Here is a 24,797-nt window from a genome sequence, read left to right as displayed (position 1 = left end):
CATCAGCACAATATATTTTTTCCTTATAATCCCAAAATTATCAACATACCAGTTTTAACATTTTATTTTTCAGGAGTGGGCTTAATAATAAATAAATAAAATAATCCTTCTTGCATTTGCTTACAAACACAATGCATATCGATGTTGATTAAAATATATATTTTGAATGAGTTAACCATGCAATGGATTGAAATATGGGCTTTAATTTGGAAGGGTTCCTCATTACGATAGTGACGTCACCTTTATTGCTGCTTTCAGAATAGTAGTAAATTATGGAGACTGGTGTTAGTGTTGACAGACATCGGTGGATCAGATGGTGACTTCTGTTTACTGCAAGTCTTTTGAAGAAGAGCATTTTGGAATGCGATTCCTCGGGGTTTAGCAAATAGAGGTAAGTTAGATGGACATATTGTGTTTGTATGAATGTAACGTTAAATGCAAGTCGATGTTGCTGTGAGCTAGCTAGCTAACTACTGCAGCTAGATAGCTGAAAGATAAGCAGCGTGTTATCCCTTGATCATGACTCAGTTCCATTAACACCATAAATCATTGGACGAATGCGTCTTCTGTACGGGGGAGTTTTGTTAAAAGCCCTGATGCTCGGTCTGAACATGTACACGCATTGCTTGTGGTACGGTTTTGGAAGCATAAGGATATTTCATAGCACAAATAATTTTATGAAAACAAAAGGTTAAATTGATACACCTTTTACATGGTTAGTGTTGCCACACAGCCATATCGCCATGTTATGGGTTGTGTTTACGAAAGAGAGACCACCTGTGATATCTAGCGTGCTCCGAACACCTGTGTAACGGAAGAAGGCCGCCAGAAATTTGTCACTGAAAAATGTCAGCTGCAACTGTGATAAACCCGTTAAAACAGTGTTTTAAGTGTTTCCATTTGCATTTGTGAAGTTATTTTGATGTGATCTGAAAATAAATGTATTTTTAATTTTATTTTTGTAGAAAAGTTTCACAATTGAGAATCTTTTCACGTTTTAGATGGAGTATTCAAGCATTTCGTTACACACGCAATTACATCTACTAAATATGTGTATGTGGCCAATAACATTTTATTTGTCTGTTTTGGCTGCCAGTCTACCTTTGTAAATAACATACGTTAAATTAAGGAGTAACGGTAGGCTCCTTTTAAGAGTACATCTTGGGCTAGCTAACGTGTTAATGTAGTTAAGAATACAAAAACCTGGCACTGAAACCTCTGCCCATGTAGCTTGTGCAGTCCACTTACTAAGTCTCTATTTGCAGGGAATGATCGATGTCCAATTGACAGAACATTGCTTACATTGCTAGAGTAATTTGTGCCCCTTGATCTGGCCAGCTATTATGGATTTCAATGCTGTCTTGTGAGCATTGTTCCAGGCCATATTTTTGTCCACTTCCAAAGCAAGTATTTTTATGATATTGAACTTTGACTGTCTCTTACAGCCTGAAAATTGCAAACACATGACACCCCTTACCTGCAATATATCAAGTGTAATTTCGCAGTATATATATCTATAATATAACCTATTCCTGGAATTTTTCAACCTGTGCACTATTGTACCCCTGGGGTTGCAATGGCGATTGCGTTGTCCGTGGATTAGTTGGCGCGGTATGCAAATTGTAGTGGGTTTAGGGTGTCGGGTAAGGTGGATATGATCCTTAACTAACCTCTCAAAGCATTTCATGATTATGATACAGTGGAAACAACATCCTCTATGCACGTCCTGATGAACTACCCAAACATTTCCCAGTCCTTGTGATCAAAACAATCTTGGAGCATAGATTCCGATTGGTCAGACTAACATTGAACAGTGCTTACCATGGGTGCTTCCTGCTTAAGTTTTTGCCTATAGGTGGGGAGGAGCAAAAATAAACAATGCTTTGTCACATATACCAGATAGGTACAGTGAAATGTATTGTTGTACAGGGTCAGCCATAGTAGTATGGCCGCCCTGGAGAAAATTGGGGTTAAGTGCCTCGGTCAAGGGCACATCAACATATTTTCCACCGTGTTGGCTCAGGTATTCAAACCTGCAAACTTTTCAGTTACTGGCCCAAGGAGTGACTTGTCATCCCGGAAGGTAGAGTAGCAATGATCCAGAGTCTTTGATTTGTGTGTAGTACAGGAGATGTGTTTGTCAATTTTGTTAGCATTTTCCTCATGTTTATTTTATTAAAGTCCCCAGCTACTATAAATGCAGCCTCAAGATATGCGTTTTCCAGTTTGTACAAAGTCTAGTGTAGTTCCTTGAGCTGTCTGGGTGTCTGCTTGTTGGGGAATATACATGGCAGTGACGATGACCGAATAAAATTATTTTTGGAGGTAATGCAGTCTGCATTTGATGGTGAGGTATTCCAGATCGGGAAAACCGAAGGACTTGAGTTCCTGTATGTTACCACAATCACAGCATCATGAACCATACACCACCACCTTTCTATTCCGGAGAGTTTCTTCCTGTCTATGTGATGGATGGCGAACTCCGCTGGTTGAATGGAATGGCCTTACAAACCAGAGGTAACTAATTTCTGTTTTTTATAACTATAAGCTGGTAAGCTCTATTCCTGACCATGAGGTCAGTCATGCATCATACCGGCAAGCCTATGCATTCAAGACGCCATGGTTTAACAGCGTCTTTGATGAGCACATTTTAAGACTGTCGTCCGTGAAATCTGATTTGTGGGGACATCAAATTGTATACAGTTTTGGCTTGTTATCCATGGGATACTAAATTAGCGAACTCTAAATTAGCCTAGTACATTAAATCAATTGCATTTATTTTTTCTGTTGGACAAGCACATGATCATATGATGCAGTGTCCATTTCAGTTGACTTTGGGGCTGACACAATGTTTCAAATTTACTCCAGTAATCTATGATACGTCGACAACATAGCCTATGTGCTTGTGCTTTCGCCTGGGTACACTTCTTTCCATGAAAACAACAGGATGGATGTTAGCTGTGTTGGGGAATTCAAACCAGAGTCCAACTCTGCAAACATTGCCATGGCTTTGGCAGAGGAAATGATGGGCCTATTCATTTCTTGTGCAATTGAATCAGTACGTTTTTAAAACCTTCTTGTTTGAATTGCAATCATTGTTACTGCTCGTCTTGAAGGAGTCTTGATCAGTGTGTTACAACATGGGACCTTCTATTGTAACATGTCGCCTTAGGTAGTGGACCAACCTGGTTATGTGCTCCACTTGGTATCATTTCCCTAGGATTTGATTTTTTAGGCTGGCCTATGTTTTGTCTCAAACATTTGTCATTTCTGGTAGCCAGACATGGGATTGCCTCCAGTCTATTTGTAAAGTGTACTTGACCGTTTTCACAAGTGTCTTTCATTATAGATAAAACAGGTTGAAGGCACTTGTTATCAAGATGAGATTTGGCACGATAAGTCTAATCCAATAGACTACTAACCTAAAACAGGCCTTAGACAGGATGTTGCTATTTTTAACTTTGTTTATTCTAGAGCTAGTCAAAACAAAGGCAAGAAAGTTAGACCAGTGTTGTCTTCAGGAAAGTGTTCAGGGTGCCTCTTCAAATTAGGTGATCCAATTGTTCTTTACTGGCTAGAGGTCAGTCTGTTTTTAACAGAGGAGGACTATACGCTGACACTACATTACAAAGTATGTGGACACATGCTCGTCTAACATCTCATTCCTAAATTATGGGCATTAATATGGAGTTGGTCCCTCTGTTGCTGCTATTGTATAAAAGCCTCCACTGCTCTAGGAAGGCTTTCCACCAGATGTTGGAACATGCTTTGGGGACTTGATTCCATTCAGCCACGAGCATTAGTGAGGTTGGGCTATTAGGCCTGGCTCGCAGTTAGCGTTCCAATTCATCCTTAAGGTGGTTGAGGTCAGGGCTCTGTGTGGGCCTGTCAAGTTCTTCCACACCAATCTTGACAAACCATTTTGTATATGGCCCTCGCTTTGTGTGCAGGGGAATTGTTATGCTGAAACTGTAAAGGCCCTTCCCCAAAATGCCACAAAGTTGGAAGCACAGAATCGTATAGCATGTCAGTGTATGCTGTAGTGTTGACTTCCCTTTACTGGATGTAAGGTGCCTAGACTGAACCATGAAAAACCGCCGCAGACCATTATTCCTCCTCCACCAAACTTTACAGTTGGCACTGCATTCTGGCCGGTAGTGTTCTCCTGGCATCTGCCAAACCCAGATTCGTCCATCGCACTGCCAGATGGTGAAGCGTGATTCATCACTCCTGAGAACACTTTTCCACTGCTCCAGAGTACAATGGCGGCAAGCTTTACACCACACCAGCTGACGCGTGCGTGCGGATGCTCGGCCATGGAAACCCATTTCATGACGCTCTCAACGAACAGTTATTGTGCTGACATTGCTTCCAGAGGCAGTTTGGAACTCAGTAGTGAGTGTTGGACCAATTATTTTTTTACGCTCTTCAGCACTCAGCGGTACGGTTCTGTGAGCTTGGGTGGCCTACCACTTCGCGGCTGAGCCGTTGTTGCGCCTAGATGTTTCCACTTCACAATAACTGCACTTACAGTTGACTGGGGAAGCTCTCATGGGGAAGAAATTTGACAAACTGACTTGTTGGAAAGGTGGCATCCTATGACAGTTCAGTGAGGCCATTCTACTGTAAATGTTTGTCTATGGAAACTTCATGGCTGTACTCTATTGTATACACCTGTCAGCAACAGTGTGGCTGAAATAGCTGAATGCCCTTATTTTGAAGGGTTGTCCACATACCTTTGTATAAACAGTGCATTTGAAAAATATTCAGATCCCTTGACTTTTTCCACATTTTTGTTATGTTACAGCCTTATGTTTTTTCCTTCATCTATCTACACACCACGCCCTATAATGATAAAGCTAAAGGTTATTTTTATTTTTTATACAGCTAATGTCAGGTCTGTCCAGAGATGTTCCATTGGGTTCAAGTCTGGGATCTGTCTGGGCCACTAAAGGACATTCTGAGACTTGTCCCGAAGCCACTCCTGCGTTGTCTTGGCTGTGTGCTTATGGTCATTGTCCTGTTGGAAGGTGAACCTTCGCCCCAGTCTGAGGTCCTGAATCTTGTTTCTCATGGTCTGAGAGTCTTTTGGAAAAATCTAAGCGTGCTGTCGTGCCTTTTACTGAGGAGTGGCTTCCGTCTGGCCACTCTACCATAAAGGCCTGATTGGTGCTACAGAGATGGGTGTCCTTCTGGAAGGTTCTCCCATCTCCACAGAAGAGCTCTGGAGCTCTGTCAGAGTGACCATCGGGTTCTTGGTCACTTCCCTGACCAAGGCCCTTCTCTCCTGATTCTCCCCTCAGTTTGGCCAGGCGGACAGCTCTAGGAAGAGTCTAGGTGGTTCCAAAATTCTTCCATTTTAAGAATGATGGAGGCCATTGTGTTCTTGAGGACCTTCAATGCTGCAGAAATATTTTGGAACCCTTCCCCAGATCTGTGCCTCGACACAATCCTATCTCGGAGCGCTACGGACAATTCCTTCGACCTCGTGGATTGCTATTTGCTCTGACATGCACTGTCAAATTTGGGACCTTTTTTATATAGATGGGTACAGTGCCTTGCAAAGGTATTCACCCCTTTGTGTTTTTCCTATTTTGTTGCATTACAACCTGTAATTTTAAATTGATCTGGATTTCATGTAATGGACATACACAAAATAGTCCAAATTGGTGAAGTGAACTGAATAAAATAACTTGTTTTTAAAAGAAAAAATGGAAAAGTGGTATGCATGTGTATTCACCCCCTTTGCTATGAAGCCCCTAAATAAGATCTGGTGCAACCAAATTACCTTTTCTGTCACATAATTAGATTGCACACATATTGACTTTAAGTGTCACATGATCCCTACCTGCCTACCTGCCTGCCTGCCTGTTCTGAAAGGCCCCCGAGTCTGCAAGCGGCACCATGAATACCAAGAACCTCTCCAAACAGGTCAGGGACAACGTTTTGGAGAAGTACAGATCAGGGTTTGGTTATAAAAAATAAAACTTTGAACATTCCACGGAGCACCAATTTTTAAATCTATTATTAAAAAATGGAAAGAATATGGCACCACCACAAACCTGCCAGGAGAGGGCCGCCCACCAAAACTCACAGACCAGGCAAGGAGGGCATTCATCAGAGAGGCAACAAAGAGACCAAAGATAACCTTGAAGGAGCTGCACAGCTCTGATCTCCGCTGTGGAGCATCTGTCCATAGGACCACTTTAAGCCGTACACGCCACAGAGCTAGGCTTTATGGAAGAGTGGTCAGAAAAGACATTGCTTAAAGAAAAAAATAAGTAAACACATTTGGTGTTGGCCAAAAGGCATGTGGAAGACTCCCCAAACATATGGAAGAAGGTACTCTGGTCAGATGAGACTAAAATGTAGCTTTTTGGCCATCAAGGAAAATGCTATGTTTGGCGCAAACCCAATAACGCTCATCACCTCGAACCATCCCCACAGTGAAGCATGGTGGCAGCATCATGCTGTGGAGACGTTTTTCATTGGCAGGGACTGGGAAACTGGTCAGAATTGAAGGAATGATGGATGGTGCTAAATACAGGTTAATTCTTGAAGGAAACCTGTTTGTCGAGAGGTTTGAGACTTGGACAGAGGTTCACCTTCCAGCAGGACAATGAACCTAAGCATACTGCTAAAGCAACACTTGCATTGTTTTAAGGGGAAACATTTACATGTCTTGGAATGGCCTAACCAAAGCCCAGACCTCAATCCAATTGAGAATTTGTGGTATGACTTAGAATGCTGTACACCAGCGGAACCCATCCAACTTGAAGGAGCTGGAGCAGTTTTGACTTTCCGAATGTACGGTATAGTGTATATAGTAGACAAAAGGACTTCCATCAGAAGATGTCTCAATGTAATATAGATATACGGTATAGCTTGACCAAACAGCATGAAAGGTCAGATGAAGGAAAATACTTTGTCCATTATCTTGAAGAAAACAGATGCGTCTTTATGCATACAGTTCACTGGTCACAAGTGTGAAGGAAGTTTTCCACAAACCAGGCTGGTTCAGACCCTGCAGACAGGTCACACGGCACATTCTTCAGGGTTTCAGGCCATCAGGCAGCGTCTGATAGCCTACCAGGCAGGGAGCACACAGGGAGATAGTGCTCCTGTCTTCACACTGAGCCTGAGCTACTGCTGATCTACTATGAAGCCTTGTCCGACTCCGAAAGAGGCTGGTTTAGTTTAAGATGAGTCCTCCCAGTCCCACTCTGCTGTTGTGAATGACCCCCCCCCCCCCCCCAGTGGCGTTATCTTTCCTGTGATTCGTAAAGATGATGTTGAGCTTTACTCGGCGCAAACAAGTGAGTAGCCTGATCTATTCTATCAGATGATGAGACTTTATATGGATTTCATATTCTGGTATTCTCCATTTTTGGGATGATGCTCACATGATGTATTTATGATGTTCCAATGGAATGTTTGGAGTTTTATATCAGAAGGAGACATAAGGGAAGATGTGATGCCACGGCATCATATGACCTGGCCAAATCTCATCTTTTTTTTTAATAGTTTCAACATGAGATGAGGCTTCTGTCTGAACATTTGAGGCTTGGGGAACATTTTGTAAAGGCTCGGTGCAGTCAAATGTGATTTTGTATTTATTTATTTCTACATTGAGGTTGGAATACTGTGAATTTGTGAAGATGCTGATGCCCTTTTTAGTGTTAGAGCTGTTTGAAAATAGAGATTTCAGGCCAACCTTTTTTGGTGGGATGGAGTTTTGCCCTGCCTGGTGACATCACTTTTCGGTAAATTAGCCAATAGACACAACCTCTGCCAATAACGACTTTTTTAAAAGTTTTCCCTCCCCACTCAGACCACTTCAAGACAGTCATAGCTAAATTCTTGCTCGAAAGTGCTCTTGCTAAGAAGCTATTTATTTATAATAAAGTAAGTTACTTAATTGTTACCCAGAAAGGGTTTGATATTGAGAGAGTGCTGCATTGAGCCCTTACCAACCTGTTGGTTCGATCCTTCCTGCTGTGTTTCTCTGAGAGACTGACTGCTTTAATAAAGGTTGATGTTTCATGAAGTTCTTTTAAACATGTCATATACACATACAGAATCTCTGGCCCTGGAGATGCACTTATGTGGGGAACCAGCTTTTGTAATGTAATTTCAGAGAATGTTAACGAGCTCAGCTGAGAGGCAGCTGGCTAGGGAGAGGGAGGAGAACAACCCTGGAGACAGGAACAATATTCTTGTTGTTCCTGTTGTGGTTTCAGACACTTCAGGAAAGACAACTCTCTCTGGACCTAGCTGTTTCGGTCTGTTTGTCTTCGGCAAACCCTTAACCTCGTCCCCAGGCTAATTGCTACCATAAATAGCCAACATATACTGCATGTTCGACAGAAATTTGACTGGTGGACTAAACCCCTAGCTAACCAGCCACTTGGCTCTTACCTTCATGTTAGAGTTGTTGACATGTTCTCTGTCCAGCCTGGGCTGAGTCTTCGTCCTTATGGAGCAACACGAAAGCATTTTTTTGTTGTTGTAATTGTCAGCCAGACAAAGTCACCTAATATGGAATCCTTCCCTCCTACCACATATTTACTGTTAACTGTCCACCTCTTTTCCTCCCCCCTGGAGCCAGAGATCCAGATCCTTATGGCTGTGTATGATGAGAACCTCCTGAAGAACCCTTTTTACCTGGCACTGGAGAAGCAGAGACCCGACCTGTGCAGCAGAGTGGCAGAGCTACATGGCATTGTGAGTGACTGACAGCTGTGGCTGTGGGGCCATACTATAGTACTCAGCCCTTTTTATATTGTGTATGTTACCAAACTATTGTGTTCAGGCTTGCATGATCATATACAGTAAATATTCCAGCTATAATGCACTACTCCCCTCTGTCTGAAAATGCAGGATTTAAGAGAGTGACATTTATTTTTTGTGAGCTGTGTGTAGACTTGGACCAGAATCAAACCATGTAAAGGTTCAACATATGGGGCTTGGCACCACACAGGCTGAAGATTCTCTTTATGGCAAGTCAGCTGCTAGGTTGAGATGTAGGGCACGAGAGCATCCATTTATGCAGAGATAAGAAGAACATTTTTCATAGTTGAGGGAGGCCATGTTATTGCATTGGAAAATGGTTTTATCTTGCCATTTGTAGAAAATGGCCACTTAGAAGGTTCCCAGCCTACTTGGTGGTTAGCAAAGAAATATCAAAAGGATAATATCTGGACCATTACTATGACTCACCACTGTTAGTGTTCTGGGAAGTTCTCAAAGGCGTGCTCTGTCTAGTAACCACCTCCTACAGTGAGAGGAGGAGCGGGGGCGAGAGAAAGCTCATGCAGACACTACAGTCATAGGTGTTGAATCGCATGTGGGTGGTAGGCCGTATCAGAGAAATAAATGCTACTCTCTTAAATGTGAAGTATCATTTTTTTACAGTCTGCTCAGGTGCTTTTTATTGTGGGTACTTCACCAATAAACCTTTTGATGAATCCATTCTGTCAGTCACGAGAAGCATTGTTGATGATGGTGTGGTTGTGCCCCAGGTTTTGGTGCCGTGCTGTGGAAGCATAACCCTTAGTGCTTACACAGCATCCCAGTTTGAAACCTACGTTTTACACCCATCTGGAGAAGGGTATCAGACTGTAGATGGGAAGGTAAGATCCATCTGCCAACGCTACAGTTCCTGTTGTATCATTGGTGCAACTACACAAAATATCATGCAGTTTCATTTTCTCTATACCACAGGAGGTTGGTGGCACCTTAATTGGGGAGGACAGGCTTGTGGTAAAGGCTAGAGTGGAATGGTGTCAAAATGCATTAAACACATGTTTCATTACATTTCATTAGCTCTGTTCCAGCCATTACTATGTGCAGTCCTCCTCTCAGCAGCCTTCACTGCTATATACCCATTTAGTTGATTGGTAACAGCCGCTATAAAGCAGAACGTTCTTGGTTAAGACATCTTGGTCAACGATACTACCTGTGTTTTTGTCCTGTCTGATAGGAGCTGACCATCCAGGACAGCTTGGTGAGACTGGGCTTAGGGTTCCAGGCCCCAGCCAATGTGCCCATCCTGTTTGAGGAGACCTTCTACAATGAGAAGGAGCAGAGCTACAGTATCCTGTGTATCGCCAGGCCCATTGACACCAACCAAAGCCCAGGTAGTACTGCTATCCTCCAAAGTGACAAAAGTTGATTAACTTAGTGTATGGTTTAGTCCATATTGAATCAGATACAGCCACCATCTCACTCTCACCTTTCTTCTCTCCCTATTTTCTCACAGTGGAGGTGGCCCCCAGCCCAGCCCCGTACTATCTGAAGAATGTGGAGGATGTCAGGGAGTTCCTGGGCCGCCATGTTGAGAAACTGGACAAGTTCATCAGCAGCTTTTGCCACTCATTTAAGGAGCAGGAAAAGAAGGGACTGCGACACCACATCGTAAGTACTGACCCTAAACGACACCTATCTGACACTAGACTGCTTTCGACACCATGTAGAGTCTATGCCCTGACCAATTGAGGCTGTTCTGAGGGCAAAAGGGGTACAACTCAATATTAGGAAGGCATTTATAATGTTTTGTACACTCGGTGTACAGTAATATGACACACTAATGTATAATATGAAATGGCTATACTATAGTAATGTACACTAATGTATTGTATGCTATAGATGTATCATAAGATGTTATATGACTTCTGCTGTGACGTACTGCTTTAACATGTAACTGTGCTCTCCCCTCAGGACTCTGTGAATTCTCTTTATACTAAATGTCTTCAGTGCCTGTTGAGAGACTCGCGCCTGGTGAGTAGCATGTTTTGATACGGAAAAACAAAACCCATTTTCAAATAATTTTCTACTGTTTGATGCGTATTGGACACAATCCTGAAGTAAAGCTGATTTGTTAAACCTCCTTTCAGAAATTGCTGGTCAAACAGGAGCTCCAGATGACTCTCCTCAAACAGGCGGTTGAGGTAGTTCTATCCTTGTCATCATCCCTCACACTTACTTTCAAATTTGACATGTCTGCTGCTTTTTGGACTGTTTCTTCATTCTGGTCCTCAGTGAAATTCTGTTGTGTGATGCTATAATGATGTAATATATTGTTATGTAAAGTTGTCAGTAAATATTTTTTCTCTTTTAGATGTATATACATCATGGTATCCATGATTTCATCTTTAATTTTGTGGGGACTCTTGAAGCCAGCCAGGTATGTAAATAAATACTATACAGTATTTGATAATGCTGTCATTTATAGGCCCAGAATTCCCATGCAGTGAAGGTTAATATCTATGTTTTATTATCACTGTTCCAACAGGATTCTGCCTTCAACAAAACCACCAGAGGCCTGCAAGACCTGCAGCAGAAAGACTTTGGGGTCAAATCTGAATTTAGGTAGTTTTTTTTCCACGTGGTTTCTTTTAATTTCTGCTTTTTATGATTACAACTCAATAACGTGAGTTATTGATCTCCATGATGTCAAGCAGGTTTATAGCAGTAGATCCCTATCAGGTCATTTCACCACTACTGTTGTTGTGTCTATAGACTATAGGAGTATGTTTGTCTTTCCACTCTCGTACAGTATCAATATGAACTTATCCTGTTATACTTCCATGTTATGTCTCCTCCTACAGTATAAATATCCCTCGGGCCAAGAGGGAGCTGAGCCAGTTGAACCGCTGCACCTCTCCTCTACACAAACTGCTCTGCCTCAGGAAGGTGTCTCTCACAATCATGCAGTCCCCCAGCCACTCGGGTATGTGTCTGTTTTTATGTCTCTCTGTCCATCCTACCTATGCCATTTCATGTCCCATCGGCAGCAGTTTACACAGTGTTACAGACTTGCATGGGACGGATTCCATTTTAAAGGCACATTTGCATTCCACTGTCAATGGGCTGATTGTTGTATCATCAAATAAAATGTTTTGCTTTCATCCAGAAATGCATAAAATGCATAAAAAGCTTATTTACCAATGTTTTATGTAGACATGACATTATTATAAGCAGCCTACAAGTCTTTCAAGGCTGGTCATTGTAACCCAGATCAGGATTTGTTGTCTGTTCTATTCACTCCCTCCCTGGTAATATAATAACTTGGTGTGTACACGGTCCACAGAACAGAAACTGTAGGGCCCTAATGTGTATGTCCAGTTTGTTTTGCAAATCCAACCTTGTTTGCCACATAACAACCAGACCCTGTCTCTGCAGAGTGCTGCAATCCGCTCCTAATTTCTGATGGCCAAACAACCAATTGACCAATTTAAAGCCTAAATGAGGACAGAGGCAGAGTGTCTGAGTGGTTACACTGACTTTGTGGACACTTTCCTGTTTTATGTCTTCATTTTGAAGAGCCATTTCTCCCTGCTGTATTCTCTAGTTGTAAACCTCACACAGTCACTGAACCTTAGACGCAACCACAGTCATTTAATAACTTCTTTCATTTCCCTTTTCTCCGTATGCAGTTAGCTTAGAGGCCCTGTGTGCAGACAACCTTCTGTCTGTGATTCTGTACTTACTGGTGAAGACGGAAATCCCCAATTGGTGAGTAAGGAGTTATAACCTAGTAATACCACTGACCATTAAATGGCCTGGTGACTACTTTAACTACTCATTTAATGAATAAGTGAATAACTTGGACCTAGTAATTAAATATAGTCATTAATTAATGACTAAAAGCCATGTTAAACTAACAAGCATGCTCTTCCAGGATGGCCAACCTGAGCTACATCAAGAACTTCCATTTCTGTAATTCCACCAAGGAGGAGCTGAGCTACTGCCTGACATCGTTCGAGGCCGCCGTGGAGTTCATCAGACAGGGAAACTTCGGCCTGAGCCAGGGCCGCGTGGTGAGCACAGTAGTACACAGGGTGTCTTTTACATGACATTAGTCCTGGCCTGCTTGGCTTGGCTCAGTATTGTGAAGGGGGCTTTATACACCACAAGCACATACGTTGTTGTAGCTGATATCCTATCCAGTCACATTGTTGACTTAGATACACCAACTTATCACTGCAATTCCTGTGATAGCAGGCCACAATAATGACTGAAAAATGATATTGAGAAAAACACTCCCCTGTGCAGAGTGAGTGACTATGGCTGTGTGTGAGGTTTGCAGGGCTTAGGGGACCTGAACGACAAAGTGCATTTCACCCAGAAGATAAACCTGCTCTCCCAGAACTCTGCTACCCCCATAGACTGTCTGTTTCAGGTGAGAACCCTGCCCCCCGACCTTAAGAAGGGGCGAAAGCTATACTGTGCATAAAGTTATGCTTCATTCATCAGATGGACATCTAATTTCATTCAGCATTTCATTTTAATATGAAAATGTTTGATTCACTTTATTTCTTTTTTTTAATCAATTGTGTGTGTTGATCCATTTGATTTATCTTTGCTGATTGTGTGTGGATTGATGGATCCTGCAGCACATAGCCAATGGTAACGAGGTAGAGGTCCAGCGTGTGTTGAGTGAGAACCAGAGTGACGGTGTAAAGGGGTGCCACCCCCTCTGCTCCTGTGACCACTGTGAGCTCCGTCTCTCTGGGTGAGTACCGCTCCCACACACACACACACACACAACTCATCTATCATAAAAAATTATATTCTCAGTAGGAAAAGTTATTTCTTTCACTACATCTCGGGATCTCACCTGAAACAATCATTTCCCCTTTCTGTCCATTTAATGGCTTAGGAGCTGAAAATGTGATTATTCTTGAACTCTGAATGCTTACAGGAGCCTGAATGACCCCTCCATCATAACGCCCTTCTCTCAAGACGACAGGGGATACACACCACTTCACGTCGCTGCTATCTGCGGTAAGAGATAGCAACAGGTTTCAGAGGTACATAAAGTAGTCCAGAAAACTGCCACCAGGCCACACAACAGGGGATTCCTGGTCTGCCACATTCTGTACTGTTCATCTCTTTCCATCTGTCTCCTTCATTTCCCACGGTCTAAATAAAATAAAAAGCCTGTCTTTGCCGTGGCAGGTCAGTCCCTGTTGATCGACCTGCTAGTGTCTAAGGGAGCTCTGGTGAATGCCACAGACTACCATGCCCTCTCACCCCTTCACCTCTCCTGCCAGAAGGGCTACCAGCGAGTCACGGTGAGCCAGGACGCTAGCAGGATGGCTCTAGCCTGGTCCCAGATCTGTTTGTGCTGCCTTGCCTACTCCTAAACAGATCTTGACCCAGGCTATTAGAGCTACACTAAAGATGCAAAAAGAATACTTCTGTTACAAACTGTATATTGTCTCTGACATGTTTATATTTTTCTCACATTCTTTTTGTCTCCATCTGTCTCTCTCTGTACTCCAGCTGCTGCTCTTGCACTATAAGGCTTACTCCGGTGCCCAGGATAATAATGGCAACACTCCTCTGCACCTGGCCTGTACGTACGGACACGAGGATGTACGTCAGTTTGGGGAGTCACTCTCCATTTAAAATCTGGATTTAAATGCACAGTTTATTCCAACAGCCTTGACTCTGCCAGTTTGTGTGGTAACCTGAGTGATAAATCTGAAGAAATGTAACCAGTCACAGTACATGGGATAGCAGTCACAGTATCTGTATTGATACTGCCCTAAATAAGTATATGGATGATGATTACAGGTGATGTCAATGCAGGGTGTCAGTCTTCTCTATGGTAGTTCAGAGGAGATTGTTCTCAGTCTAACAGTGTTCTCCCATCCGTGTCTCAGTGTGTTAAAGCCCTGGTGTACTACGACCTGCACGTGTGCCGTCTGAACATCCAGAATGACAAAGGCGACACTCCCCTGCACATCGCAGCCCGGTGGGGCTATGAGGGCATCATTGAGGTGCTGCTGCAGAACGGAGCCAGCACCACCATCAACAACAAGGTCAACGACTCTCCACTACAATGTGCCCTGAACTCTAAGGTGAGGAGTAGAGACCCCTGGTCACAGCTGCCTGTGCCTGAAACACACTTCCTACATGGGTACTTTAACACTAGGAAAGCAGAGCGTGTCATTGACAAAAACATTTTTCTTTTTTTATTACTCTGACATTTTTTGTAAGTCAGGTCCTTTTCCTGAATAAGTCTATATAACACTTATTTGTGTTCTAAGCAGTTTCAAGAGGATCTTATTTCCCCCCCCCCACTGCCCGTCATTCACTGGCAGTCATCCAGCACAGCTGATGATGTCCCATCGAAACTACACTACATGACCAAAAGTAAATGGACACCTGCTTATCGAAAATCTCATTCCTAAATCATGTGCATTAATATGGAGTTGGTTCCCCCCTTTCCTGCTATAACAGCCTCCACCCTTCTGTGGAGATTGGAAATTGGTGTTATGGACAGACTAATCTAAGTTTGAGGTGTTCGGAAAGAAGAACATTCGTGAGACGCAGAAAAAAAATAAAGATGCTGGAGGAGTGCTTGACGCCATCTGTGAAGCATGGTGGAGGCAATGCGATGGTCTGGCGGTGCTTTGGTGGTGGTAAAGTGGGAGATTTGTGTAGGATAATAGGGATCTTGAAGAAGGAAGGCTACACCATGCCATACCCTGTGGACGGTGCTTAATTAGAGCCAATTTCCTCCTACAACAGGATAATGACCGAAAGCACAGCTCCAAACTATGCAATAACTATTTAGGGAAGAAGCAGTGAGCACAGTCAACGGATCTCAACCCTATTGAGCTGTTGTGAGAGCAACTTGACCGTATGGTACGTAAGAAGTGCCCATCAAGCCTATCCAACTTGTGGGAGGTGCTTCAGGAAGCATGGGGTGAAATCTCTTCAGATTACCTCAACAAATGGACAACTAGAACGCCAAAGGTCTGCAAGGCTGTAATTGCTGCAAATGGAGGATTCTTTGATGAAAGCAAAGTTTGAAGGACACTTATTATTTCAGTTAAAAATCATTATTTATAACCTTGTCAACATATTGACTATATTTCCTATTCATTTTGCAACTAATTTCATGTATGTTTTCATGGAAAACAAGGACATTTCTAAGTGACCCCAAACTTTTGGACGGTAGTATATATGACATGTATTTTTTTGTTTGAATGTTGACATCCAAAAGACGGGGGGTCCCTCTTGGCCAGGCGTTTCTACTGTTAAAGATCAGGCTTGGCATACTAAACATTTTAGTTAGATAAATAGATCTATTCAGAAAAAGTATTAACAGAAGGGTGGGAATTGTGCTCAGGAAGGAAATCTTTCTGGATGTCCTAGCAACAGGATTGGCTTGATATATTTGCCTTGTCATTCAGTATTATTGTGATTTTTGAACAAGAATGAAATGTGAAAAGGTTGTATAAGAAATAGAGCGTGTGTAACTGAAGTGTACTTGTCTATGTGTCTTGCAGATTCTAACGCTATTGGAGTTGTCCCACAACGGCTCTCATAGAAGAGGGAACAATGACGTAAGTCAGATTTCATCACTTAGGAAGTGACAGAGAAGAGATGCAACTACAGTATTTCATTAGATACAATGATGGCTCTACTCCAGGCAGCCAGCCTGTTAGAACACCATTAACCAACATACTGTAGTTCCACTCTAGACTCTTCCAAATATATCTCTTCACTTGCTCTGCTAGGAGCAGCCTGTACTGCATGGGTGTCAAACTCATTCCACCGTTTTTGGTTAAGACATAGACAACCAGGTGAGGGGAGTTCCTTACTAATCAGTGACCTTAATTCATTATTTAAGGACAATGGAAGAGCCAAAACCACACTTGAGCCTCCGTGGGATTAGTTTATGAAACGTGCTGTACTGTGTGTGTGTGGTCAGCTGACTGACTGTGCTCTCTCGCTCTCAGTCCCCAAACCGTTCCCCCCAGGCCTCTGACTGCAGCAGCCGCCGCTCCTCTGTTTCCAGCACCACCTCCCAGAGCTCCGAGGCCAGACCCGACAGAGACCGGGTCCGACACAAAGAGGTTAGAAGGGAGCACTGAGGACCCCTGGGCAAGACTGACCCTGGCAATGCCTGAGAGGAGTAGCATCATCTTCATTTAAGGGGAAAAGGAATAGGGATGTGGTAGAAATTAAATGCACTATTTTTCTATATATTGAGGGAAGCTAATATTTTTTTGTGGGATGACTCTTTGTAATTTGTAATCCAGTTTGTAAAGGTCTGGCTGGTGTTCCAATATGTAGTCTCACTCTCTCGACTGACAGGTGGAGAAGTTGCTTCGTGCGGTGGCAGATGGAGACATAGAGATGGTGCGGTACCTGTTGGAGTGGTTGGACGAGGAACCAGAGGAGCAGCATGCAGGGCTGCCGTCCTGGACAGAACTGTGCCACCCACTCTGCCAGTGTCCACACTGTGGACCAACACAGAAGGTCAGGGAGCAACCCTGGCCTTTCATTCCTACTACAACTCCTTGGCCAAGCCCCTTTCTGATATATAGATGATATCAGTGAGCACACGGCAAACTTGACACATGGCTGGAAGCACTGAAGCTATTTTGAATGGGAAGTTAGATGTTGAAAGGAGATGATTTATGATGTTCCTGCAGTGCTGCCTAGTTAACTTGATGATGTTATTCTTTGTATTTTCCTCTGTGTGTGTTTTTGACACCAGAAGTTGGCGTGCCTGCAGGCCGGTGGTCTGAGTGTGAACAGCAGTAGTGTGGATGGCTTCACTCCCCTTCACGTGGCAGCGCTCCATGGTCACACGGCCCTGGTGTCCCTGTTCAGCTGCCACGAGGCCAATGTTGACGCACGCAACAGCCAGAGTGCCACGCCACTGCACCTGGCCAGCCAGAACAACCACGTACAGGTGGGCACTCCGCTGTGTTCGATTGAGCTTGCATGGCACATCTGAACAAATGGAATAGTCCCAAAAGCTCAAACCCCACCCATCTCATTAATCATGTTCAGGTAGTGACATCACTGCTGGAGTGCAATGCCAAGCTGAATAAGAAGGATCACTATGGCAACACCGCTCTGATCCACGCCTGCCTCAGAGGTCACCTGGACACAGCCACCATCCTGCTACAGGTAAACACACACACACACCGTCCTGCCGCAGGTAAACACACACACACACCGTCCTGCCGCGGGTACCCACACACACCCCTTCCTGCCACGGGTACACACACACACACACACCGTCCTGCCGCGGGTACCCACACACACCCCTTCCTGCCACGGGTACACACACACACACACCGTCCTGCCTCGGTTACACACACACACCCACACACGGTCCTGCCGCGGGTGCACACACCATGATTCCGGCGTCGACAGAGATGGCCGCCTCGCTTCGCCTTCCTAGGAAATGATGCAGTATTTAGTTTTTTTTACGTGTTATTTCTTACATTGGTACCCCAGGTAATCTTAGGTTTTATTCCATACAGTCGGGAGGAACTACTAGATATAAGAGCAACGTCAACTCACCATCATTACGACTTTCCCGACGCGGATCCTGTGTTTTGCCCACCACCCAGGACAATGGATCGGATCCCAGCCGGCGAACCAAAACAACGTCGCAGTATAGGGGCAGACGAAGCGGTCTTCTGGTCAGGCTCCGGAGACGGGCGCACCGCTCCCGAGCATACTACTCGCCAATGTTCAGTCTCTTGACAACAAGGTTGATGAAATCCGAGCAAGGGTAGCATTCCAGAGAGACATAAGAGACTGTAACGTTCTTTGCTTCACGGAAACATGGCTCACTCGAGACACGCTATCGGAGTCGGTACAGCCAGGTGGTTTCTTTGCGCATCGCATCTCTCTGGTAAGAAGAGGGACGGGGGTTATGCCTTATGATTAACGAGAAGTGGTGTGATCATAACAACATACAGGAACTCAAGTCCTTCTGTTCACAATCAAATGTCAACCGCTTTATCTACCAAGAGAATTCTCTTCGATTTATAATCACAGCCGCATATATTCCCACCCCACCCAAGTAGACACATCGATGGCCCTGAACAAACTTTATTTGACTATGTAAACTGGAAACCACATATCCTGCTGCTGCATTCATTGAAGCTGGGGACTTTAACAAGGCTAATCTGAAAACAAGACTCCCTAAATTCTATCAGCATATCGATTGTGCCACCAGGGCTGGTAATGCCCTGGATCATTATTATTCTAACTTCCGCGACGCATATAAGGCCCTCCCCCGCCGTCCTTTCGGAAAAGCTGACCACGACTCCATTTTGTTGCTCCCAGCCTATAGACCGAGACTAAAACAGGAAGCTCCCGTGCTCAGGTCTGTTCAACGCTGGTCCGACCAATCTGATTCCACACTTCAAGATTGCTTCGATCACGTGGATTGGGATATGTTCCGCATTGCGTCAAACAACAAATTGATGAAAACGCTGATTCGGTGAGCGAGTTTATTAGCAAGTGCATCGGCGACGTCGTACCCACAGCAACTATTAAAACAAACATTGCCAAACCAGAAACCGTGGATTGATGGCAGCATTCGCACAAAACTGAAACCGCGAACCACTGCTTTTAACCAGGCAAGGTAACCGGAAACATGACCGAATACAAACAGTGTAGCTATTCCCTCCGCAAGGCAATCAAACAAGTTAAGCGTCAGTATAGAGACAAAGTAGACTCGCAATTCAACGGCTGACACAAGGTATGTGGCAGGGTCTACAGTCAATCACGGATTACAAAAAGAAAACCAGCCCCGTCGCGGACCAGGATGTCTTGCTCCCAGACAGACAACTTCTTTGCTCGCTTTGAGGACAATACAGTGCCACTGACACGGCCCCGCTACCAAAACCTACGGACTCTCCTTCACTGCAGCCGAGGTGAGTAAAACATTTAAACGTGTTAACCATCGCAAGACTGCAGGCCCAGACGGCATCCCCAGCTGTGTCCTCAGAGCATGCGCAGACCAGCTGGCTGGTGTGTTTACGGACATATTCAATCAATCCTTATCCCAGTCTGCTGTTCCCACATACTTCAAGAGGACCACCATTGTTCCTGTTCCCAAGAAAGCTAATATAACTGAGCTAACCGACTACCGCCCCGTAGCACTCACTTCCGTCATTGTGAAGTGCTTTGAGAGACTAGTCAAGGACCTTATCCCCTCCACCCTACCTGGCACCCTAGATCCACTCCAATTTGCTTCCCACCCCAGTAGGTCCACAGACGACGCAACCACACTGCACACTGCCTTAACCCATCTGGACAGGAGGCATACCTATGTGAGAATGCTGTTCATTGACTACAGCTCAGCATTTAACACCATAGTACCCTCCAAACTGCTCATCAAGCTCGAGACCCTGGGTCTCGACCCCGCCCTGTGCAACTGGGTACTGGACTTCCTGACGGGCCGCCCCCAGGTGGTGAGGGTAGGCAACAACATCTCCACCCCGCTGATCCTCAACACTGGGGCCCCACCACTTGTGTGGGGTGCGTTCTGAGCCCTCTCCTGTACTCCCTGTTCACCCACGACTGCGTGGCCATGCACGCCTCCAACTCAATCATCAAGTTTGCGGACGACACAACAGTTGTAGGCTTGATTACCAACAACGACGAGACAGCCTACAGGGAGGAGGTGAGGGCCCTCGGAGTGTGGTGTCAGGAAAATAACCTCACACTCAACGTAAAAAAAACTAAGGAGATGATTGTGGACTTCAGGAAACAGCAGAGGGAACACCCCCCTATCCACATCGATGGAACAGTAGTGGAGAGGGTAGTAAGTTTTAAGTTCCTCAGCATACACATCACAGACAAACTGAATTGGTCCACCCACACAGACAGCATCGTGAAGAAGGCGCTACAGCGCCTCTTCAACCTCGGGAGGCTGAAGAAATTCGGCTTGTCACCAAAAGCACTCACAAACTTCTACAGATGCACAATCGAGAGCATCCTGGCGGGCTGTATCACCGCCTGGTACGGCAACTGCTCCGCCCACAACCGTAAAGCTCTCCAGAGGGTAGTGAGGTCTGCACAACGCATCACCGGGGGCAAACTACCTGCCCTCCAGGACACCTACACCAACCGATGTCACAGGAAGGCCATAAAGATCATCAAGGACAACAACCACCCGAGCCACTGCCTGTTCACCCCGCTATCATCCAGAAGGCGAGGTCAGTACAGGTGCATCAAAGCTGGGACCGAGAGACTGAAAAACAGCTTCTATCTCAAGGCCATCAGACTGTTAAACAGCAACCACTAACATTGAGTGGCTGCTGCCAACACACTGACTCAACTCCAGCCACTTTAATAATGGGAATTGATGGGAAATGATGTAAAATATATCACTAGCCACTTTAAACAATGCTACCTAATATAATCTTTACATACCCTACATTATTCATCTCATATGTATACGTATATACTGTACTCTATATCATCTACTGCATCTTTATGTAAAACATGTATCACTAGCCACTTTAACTATGCCACTTTGTTTACATACTCATCTCATATGTATATACTGTACTCGATACCATCTACTGTATCTTGCCTATGCTGCTCTGTACCATCACTCATTCATATATCTTTATGTGCATATTCTTTATCCCCTTACACTTGTGTGTATAAGACAGTAGTTTTGGAATTGTTAGCTAGATTACTTGTTGGTTATTACTGCATTGTTGGAACTCGAAGCACAAGCATTTCGCTACACTCGCATTAACATCTGCTAACCATGTGTATGTGACAAATAAAATTTGATTTGATTTTCCTGCTGCAGACACACACACCATCCTGCTGCAGGTGAAGACAGAGGCCAACTGTTACTCTTTACAATGTGTGTTCTATGGGCCTCCAGAGCAATGCGTCAGTGAACCTGTCCAACAACCAGGGGAACACGGCCCTGCATGAGGCTGTGAGGGGAGGTCACCTGGCTCTGGTGGAGCTGTTACTGCAGGCTGGAGCCCTGGTCCACATGAGGAACCGGAGACAGAGGACAGCACTGGACTGTGGCAAGGAGACTGGGGGCAAGGTGAGACTAGAACAGCTACTGTATGTTCAGTAGCAGATCCGAGGGGGAGAGAATAATTGATTAAATGTATCTACAGAACACTGAGATCCTGAGGATTCTTCAGAAGGCTTCTGGACTCTCCCCTGATGCTGAACCAATCAAACTGCTCTCTGTGCCCAAGGGGGCTTTGGGTAAGAGAGCCAGTATTGACACCAGCCACTTTTTCCTTGACCTGCTAGAGGGTGACAGTAGAGATGTGCCACAACCAACACAATGACAATTCTTCGTCACCATCTTCAAACTGTGGCTATCTTCCGATGTCTCTATCCTATGCCACAGAATGCATTCCCGTGGTATGCTAGTGTCTAACGCTTTTCTCCCAACCACAGCCCATTCATTTGTCCAGAGGTTCAAGCTCCATCAGCATAATACCAATGGAAGATGTCAGAAGCTGGCCCAGTCAATCAACAGGTTGGTCTCATGGAAAGGATGACTTGTGTCTCCTAGTGGAATATTTTAACATGAGTTTGCTAAATGTATTAGATGACCATGTGGAGTTTGTTTGTAGTTGAGTTAGATGTCAAATGTTTTTCTAGAAAGTACAGAGAAATGTTTTAAAGCAGAGTCAACAAAGAGGTCTACAATACAACTTTTGTCATAAACTTACATTTTTTAAGGAACTGCACTGAAACATAGCAGTTCCTTTTTAAAATGTAAGTTTATTAAAAGGGATGATGTTTGCAGAGTTCAGCAGATGAAGAAAGGTCTTCCCAGGGACACCAGTGTACCTTCCATCAACTCACCCACTGCCCAGAGGAGGAAGCTGAGGCGGGGGGTGACCCTGGAGAGCAGTGGGCCTTTCAGCATCTGCTCCAGCCCAGAGGGAAGCCCCCCGCCTGGGTACCACAGGGACAGCGAGAGGGTCCTGAGCCACTGTCACACCGTGGACACAGAGCACCCCCCATTCCCTCAGTGGGCCCGGGACCTGAGACACACAGGAGAGGTTAAGGTGAACACACATGTAGCCGAAGACCCATCACACACCGACACTCCCGGTGAGCCTGACATACACACACCTGACGTATCAAGTACACAGCTGATGGCCGTTCAAATACACACGCACAGCCAACGACCCCTCTAATACCCTACAAACAACCAGCAGCGACCCGTCACACACACCTAGCCAAGTCAATGAAGGAGACAAAGACCGAGAAGGACATGAAAAAGATGTCCTCACCAGATACAGATTTACTGTGGAAAAGATACTGTCCAGAGGCTGGGAGCCGACCCAAAGAGCTGGTAGAAGACCTGGTGGATAAATGGAGATCCTTTAAGGAACGGATGGATGTAGCAGACCCCAGACGGGAGAACTTGCACCAAGTGGTTTAACCAGAGATAAGTGGAGCCTAGTCCTAGTTACAGAAAGAGAGCTTCTATACTGACTGTTATTGAAAGCACTTTTTCACCTTGCCTTCAGGAAAAAGGGTAACAAGTCATGTTAATTCAACTTCATGCGAATGTCATTTCTGTTTTAGTACATTTTTTATTTATTTGGTTGCTCACTCTTCTAAAAGAGAGTAGATAGAACGTTCTAACAGTGACATTATAACATATCACGATGAAGAAAGTTGGTTTACTTGATAGGATCATCTGCATCTATGCTCCTCTTGCATCTGACAGGGTTTTATTTCAACATGTACAATCAGGGCTCTGTTTTTATTCCTAACAATTTAGTTTTTTTATTACACTTCTCAGGTTTGGATATAATTTTTAATTGACTGTGTTAGTTATTCCCTTTTTTAGAAAAACCATCAATTCCCCTTCTCAACCCATCTATAACACATGACCTCCCTGGTGTGACATCTGAATGACTATGCACAGTAAGGCCACACTTGTATCCCACTGAATGTCACACACAGTTTTCTTGGTTGCTCTGTAGGTAGAGGGAGCAATGTATATACATCTATATACAGTGAGTAGCTCAATTTGTTGACTCCAGAAATTGTACTGTAGTTGTGTTACTATATTCTCAAATGCAGTACAACTGCCATAGTTAATGTCTATCATCTTTACTGTATTCTGATGTAACACATGCCATGGAAATGGGTACATATGTAAACAAAAAAAACAACAAAAAAAACAATATATTGCAAAAAGTGCTTATTTATCATTCAGCAGAAAATTGTGTTTCACCTCTATGGCGGTTGATCCTGCCAAGCAAGGCCATATAGCATCGAGTTGGGTCCTATCGGGAGTTTGCACTTTACTCCTATCATTTTGTTTTCTGTCAACAACACTCTGAAATGTCTGTAGCTCTTTTTGAATTGACATTATTTTAAATGATTGTTTTCCAGCACATACAGTATATTTAACACAAACGACTAGCATCAATCAGCGTACGGATGTATTTTTATTTCAAGGTGACCGTTTTGGTATATGCATTAGTAGTTATCCACTCCAATTTCAATATTAATTTATGTACTAAAGTATTTTATTTTGAATGTTGAGGCAGTGAACAATAAATAAACCCATGATCTATTGTCATTTGGTCATGCAGGTGTTGGCCAGTTATTTAAAAAAACAAAAACATTTGTGCTTTAGGATCTATATGCTTGGTAAGTTTCTAATGTTATGACTTTTATACTGTTAAAATATTTTAGAGGGTCATTCTAGACTTGGTACGTACATTTTGGAGTGATACATTATATGTACCCATTTGATTCTTCAATAAAATGCCTCATGAGCTTAGTTCAATTGTGTTGCCCCATCAGAACCCAAAGTAAAAATATTGTCGTTAAACAAGGTTATAAACGAACACTATACACTACAGTATATAGGGGCGCGGAGGACGCTTTGTTAATGTTTCAACTGCTGATTGCGCTTTAAGGATGCCCATTCTACTCATTTGAATGTTATGCTATCCACCACTAGATGGCGGTGATTGTCCTTCAATGAGATTGGC

The 24,797-nt window shown here is 44.0% G+C and overlaps 1 protein-coding gene across 3 annotated transcripts; it reads left to right on the top strand.

Annotated features, from left to right (window-relative positions):
- The first annotated feature begins 262 nt into the window (after positions 1–262).
- On the top strand, positions 263–24,583 carry LOC135509070 (ankyrin repeat domain-containing protein 27-like). 3 transcript variants are annotated; one of them, XM_064929390.1, is made up of 27 exons: positions 263–391; positions 8,605–8,724; positions 9,522–9,632; positions 9,983–10,139; positions 10,262–10,416; positions 10,720–10,779; positions 10,896–10,949; positions 11,120–11,185; positions 11,294–11,370; positions 11,610–11,731; positions 12,438–12,516; positions 12,683–12,821; positions 13,091–13,183; positions 13,398–13,516; positions 13,706–13,788; positions 13,963–14,078; positions 14,290–14,382; positions 14,673–14,870; positions 16,308–16,364; positions 16,761–16,877; positions 17,119–17,283; positions 17,528–17,722; positions 17,824–17,943; positions 21,683–21,856; positions 21,933–22,026; positions 22,225–22,306; positions 22,580–24,583. In XM_064929390.1, the coding sequence occupies exons 2-27, from the start codon at positions 8,623–8,625 to the stop codon at positions 22,974–22,976; spliced, it is 3,225 nt and encodes a 1,074-aa protein (XP_064785462.1). In that variant the 5' UTR covers positions 263–391; positions 8,605–8,622; the 3' UTR covers positions 22,977–24,583. The 3 variants fall into 3 exon arrangements, with proteins under 3 accessions (XP_064785462.1, XP_064785461.1, XP_064785460.1); XM_064929389.1 differs by having other exon boundaries at positions 8,609–8,724; positions 17,525–17,722; positions 22,580–24,385; XM_064929388.1 differs by having other exon boundaries at positions 17,525–17,722; positions 22,580–24,385.
- The last annotated feature ends 214 nt before the right edge of the window (positions 24,584–24,797 follow it).

The sequence above is a fragment of the Oncorhynchus masou genome, chromosome 22 (assembly GCF_036934945.1).
Source record: "Oncorhynchus masou masou isolate Uvic2021 chromosome 22, UVic_Omas_1.1, whole genome shotgun sequence".
Lineage (NCBI taxonomy): Eukaryota > Metazoa > Chordata > Actinopteri > Salmoniformes > Salmonidae > Oncorhynchus > Oncorhynchus masou.
This window is presented reverse-complemented; position numbering and strand designations above follow the sequence as displayed.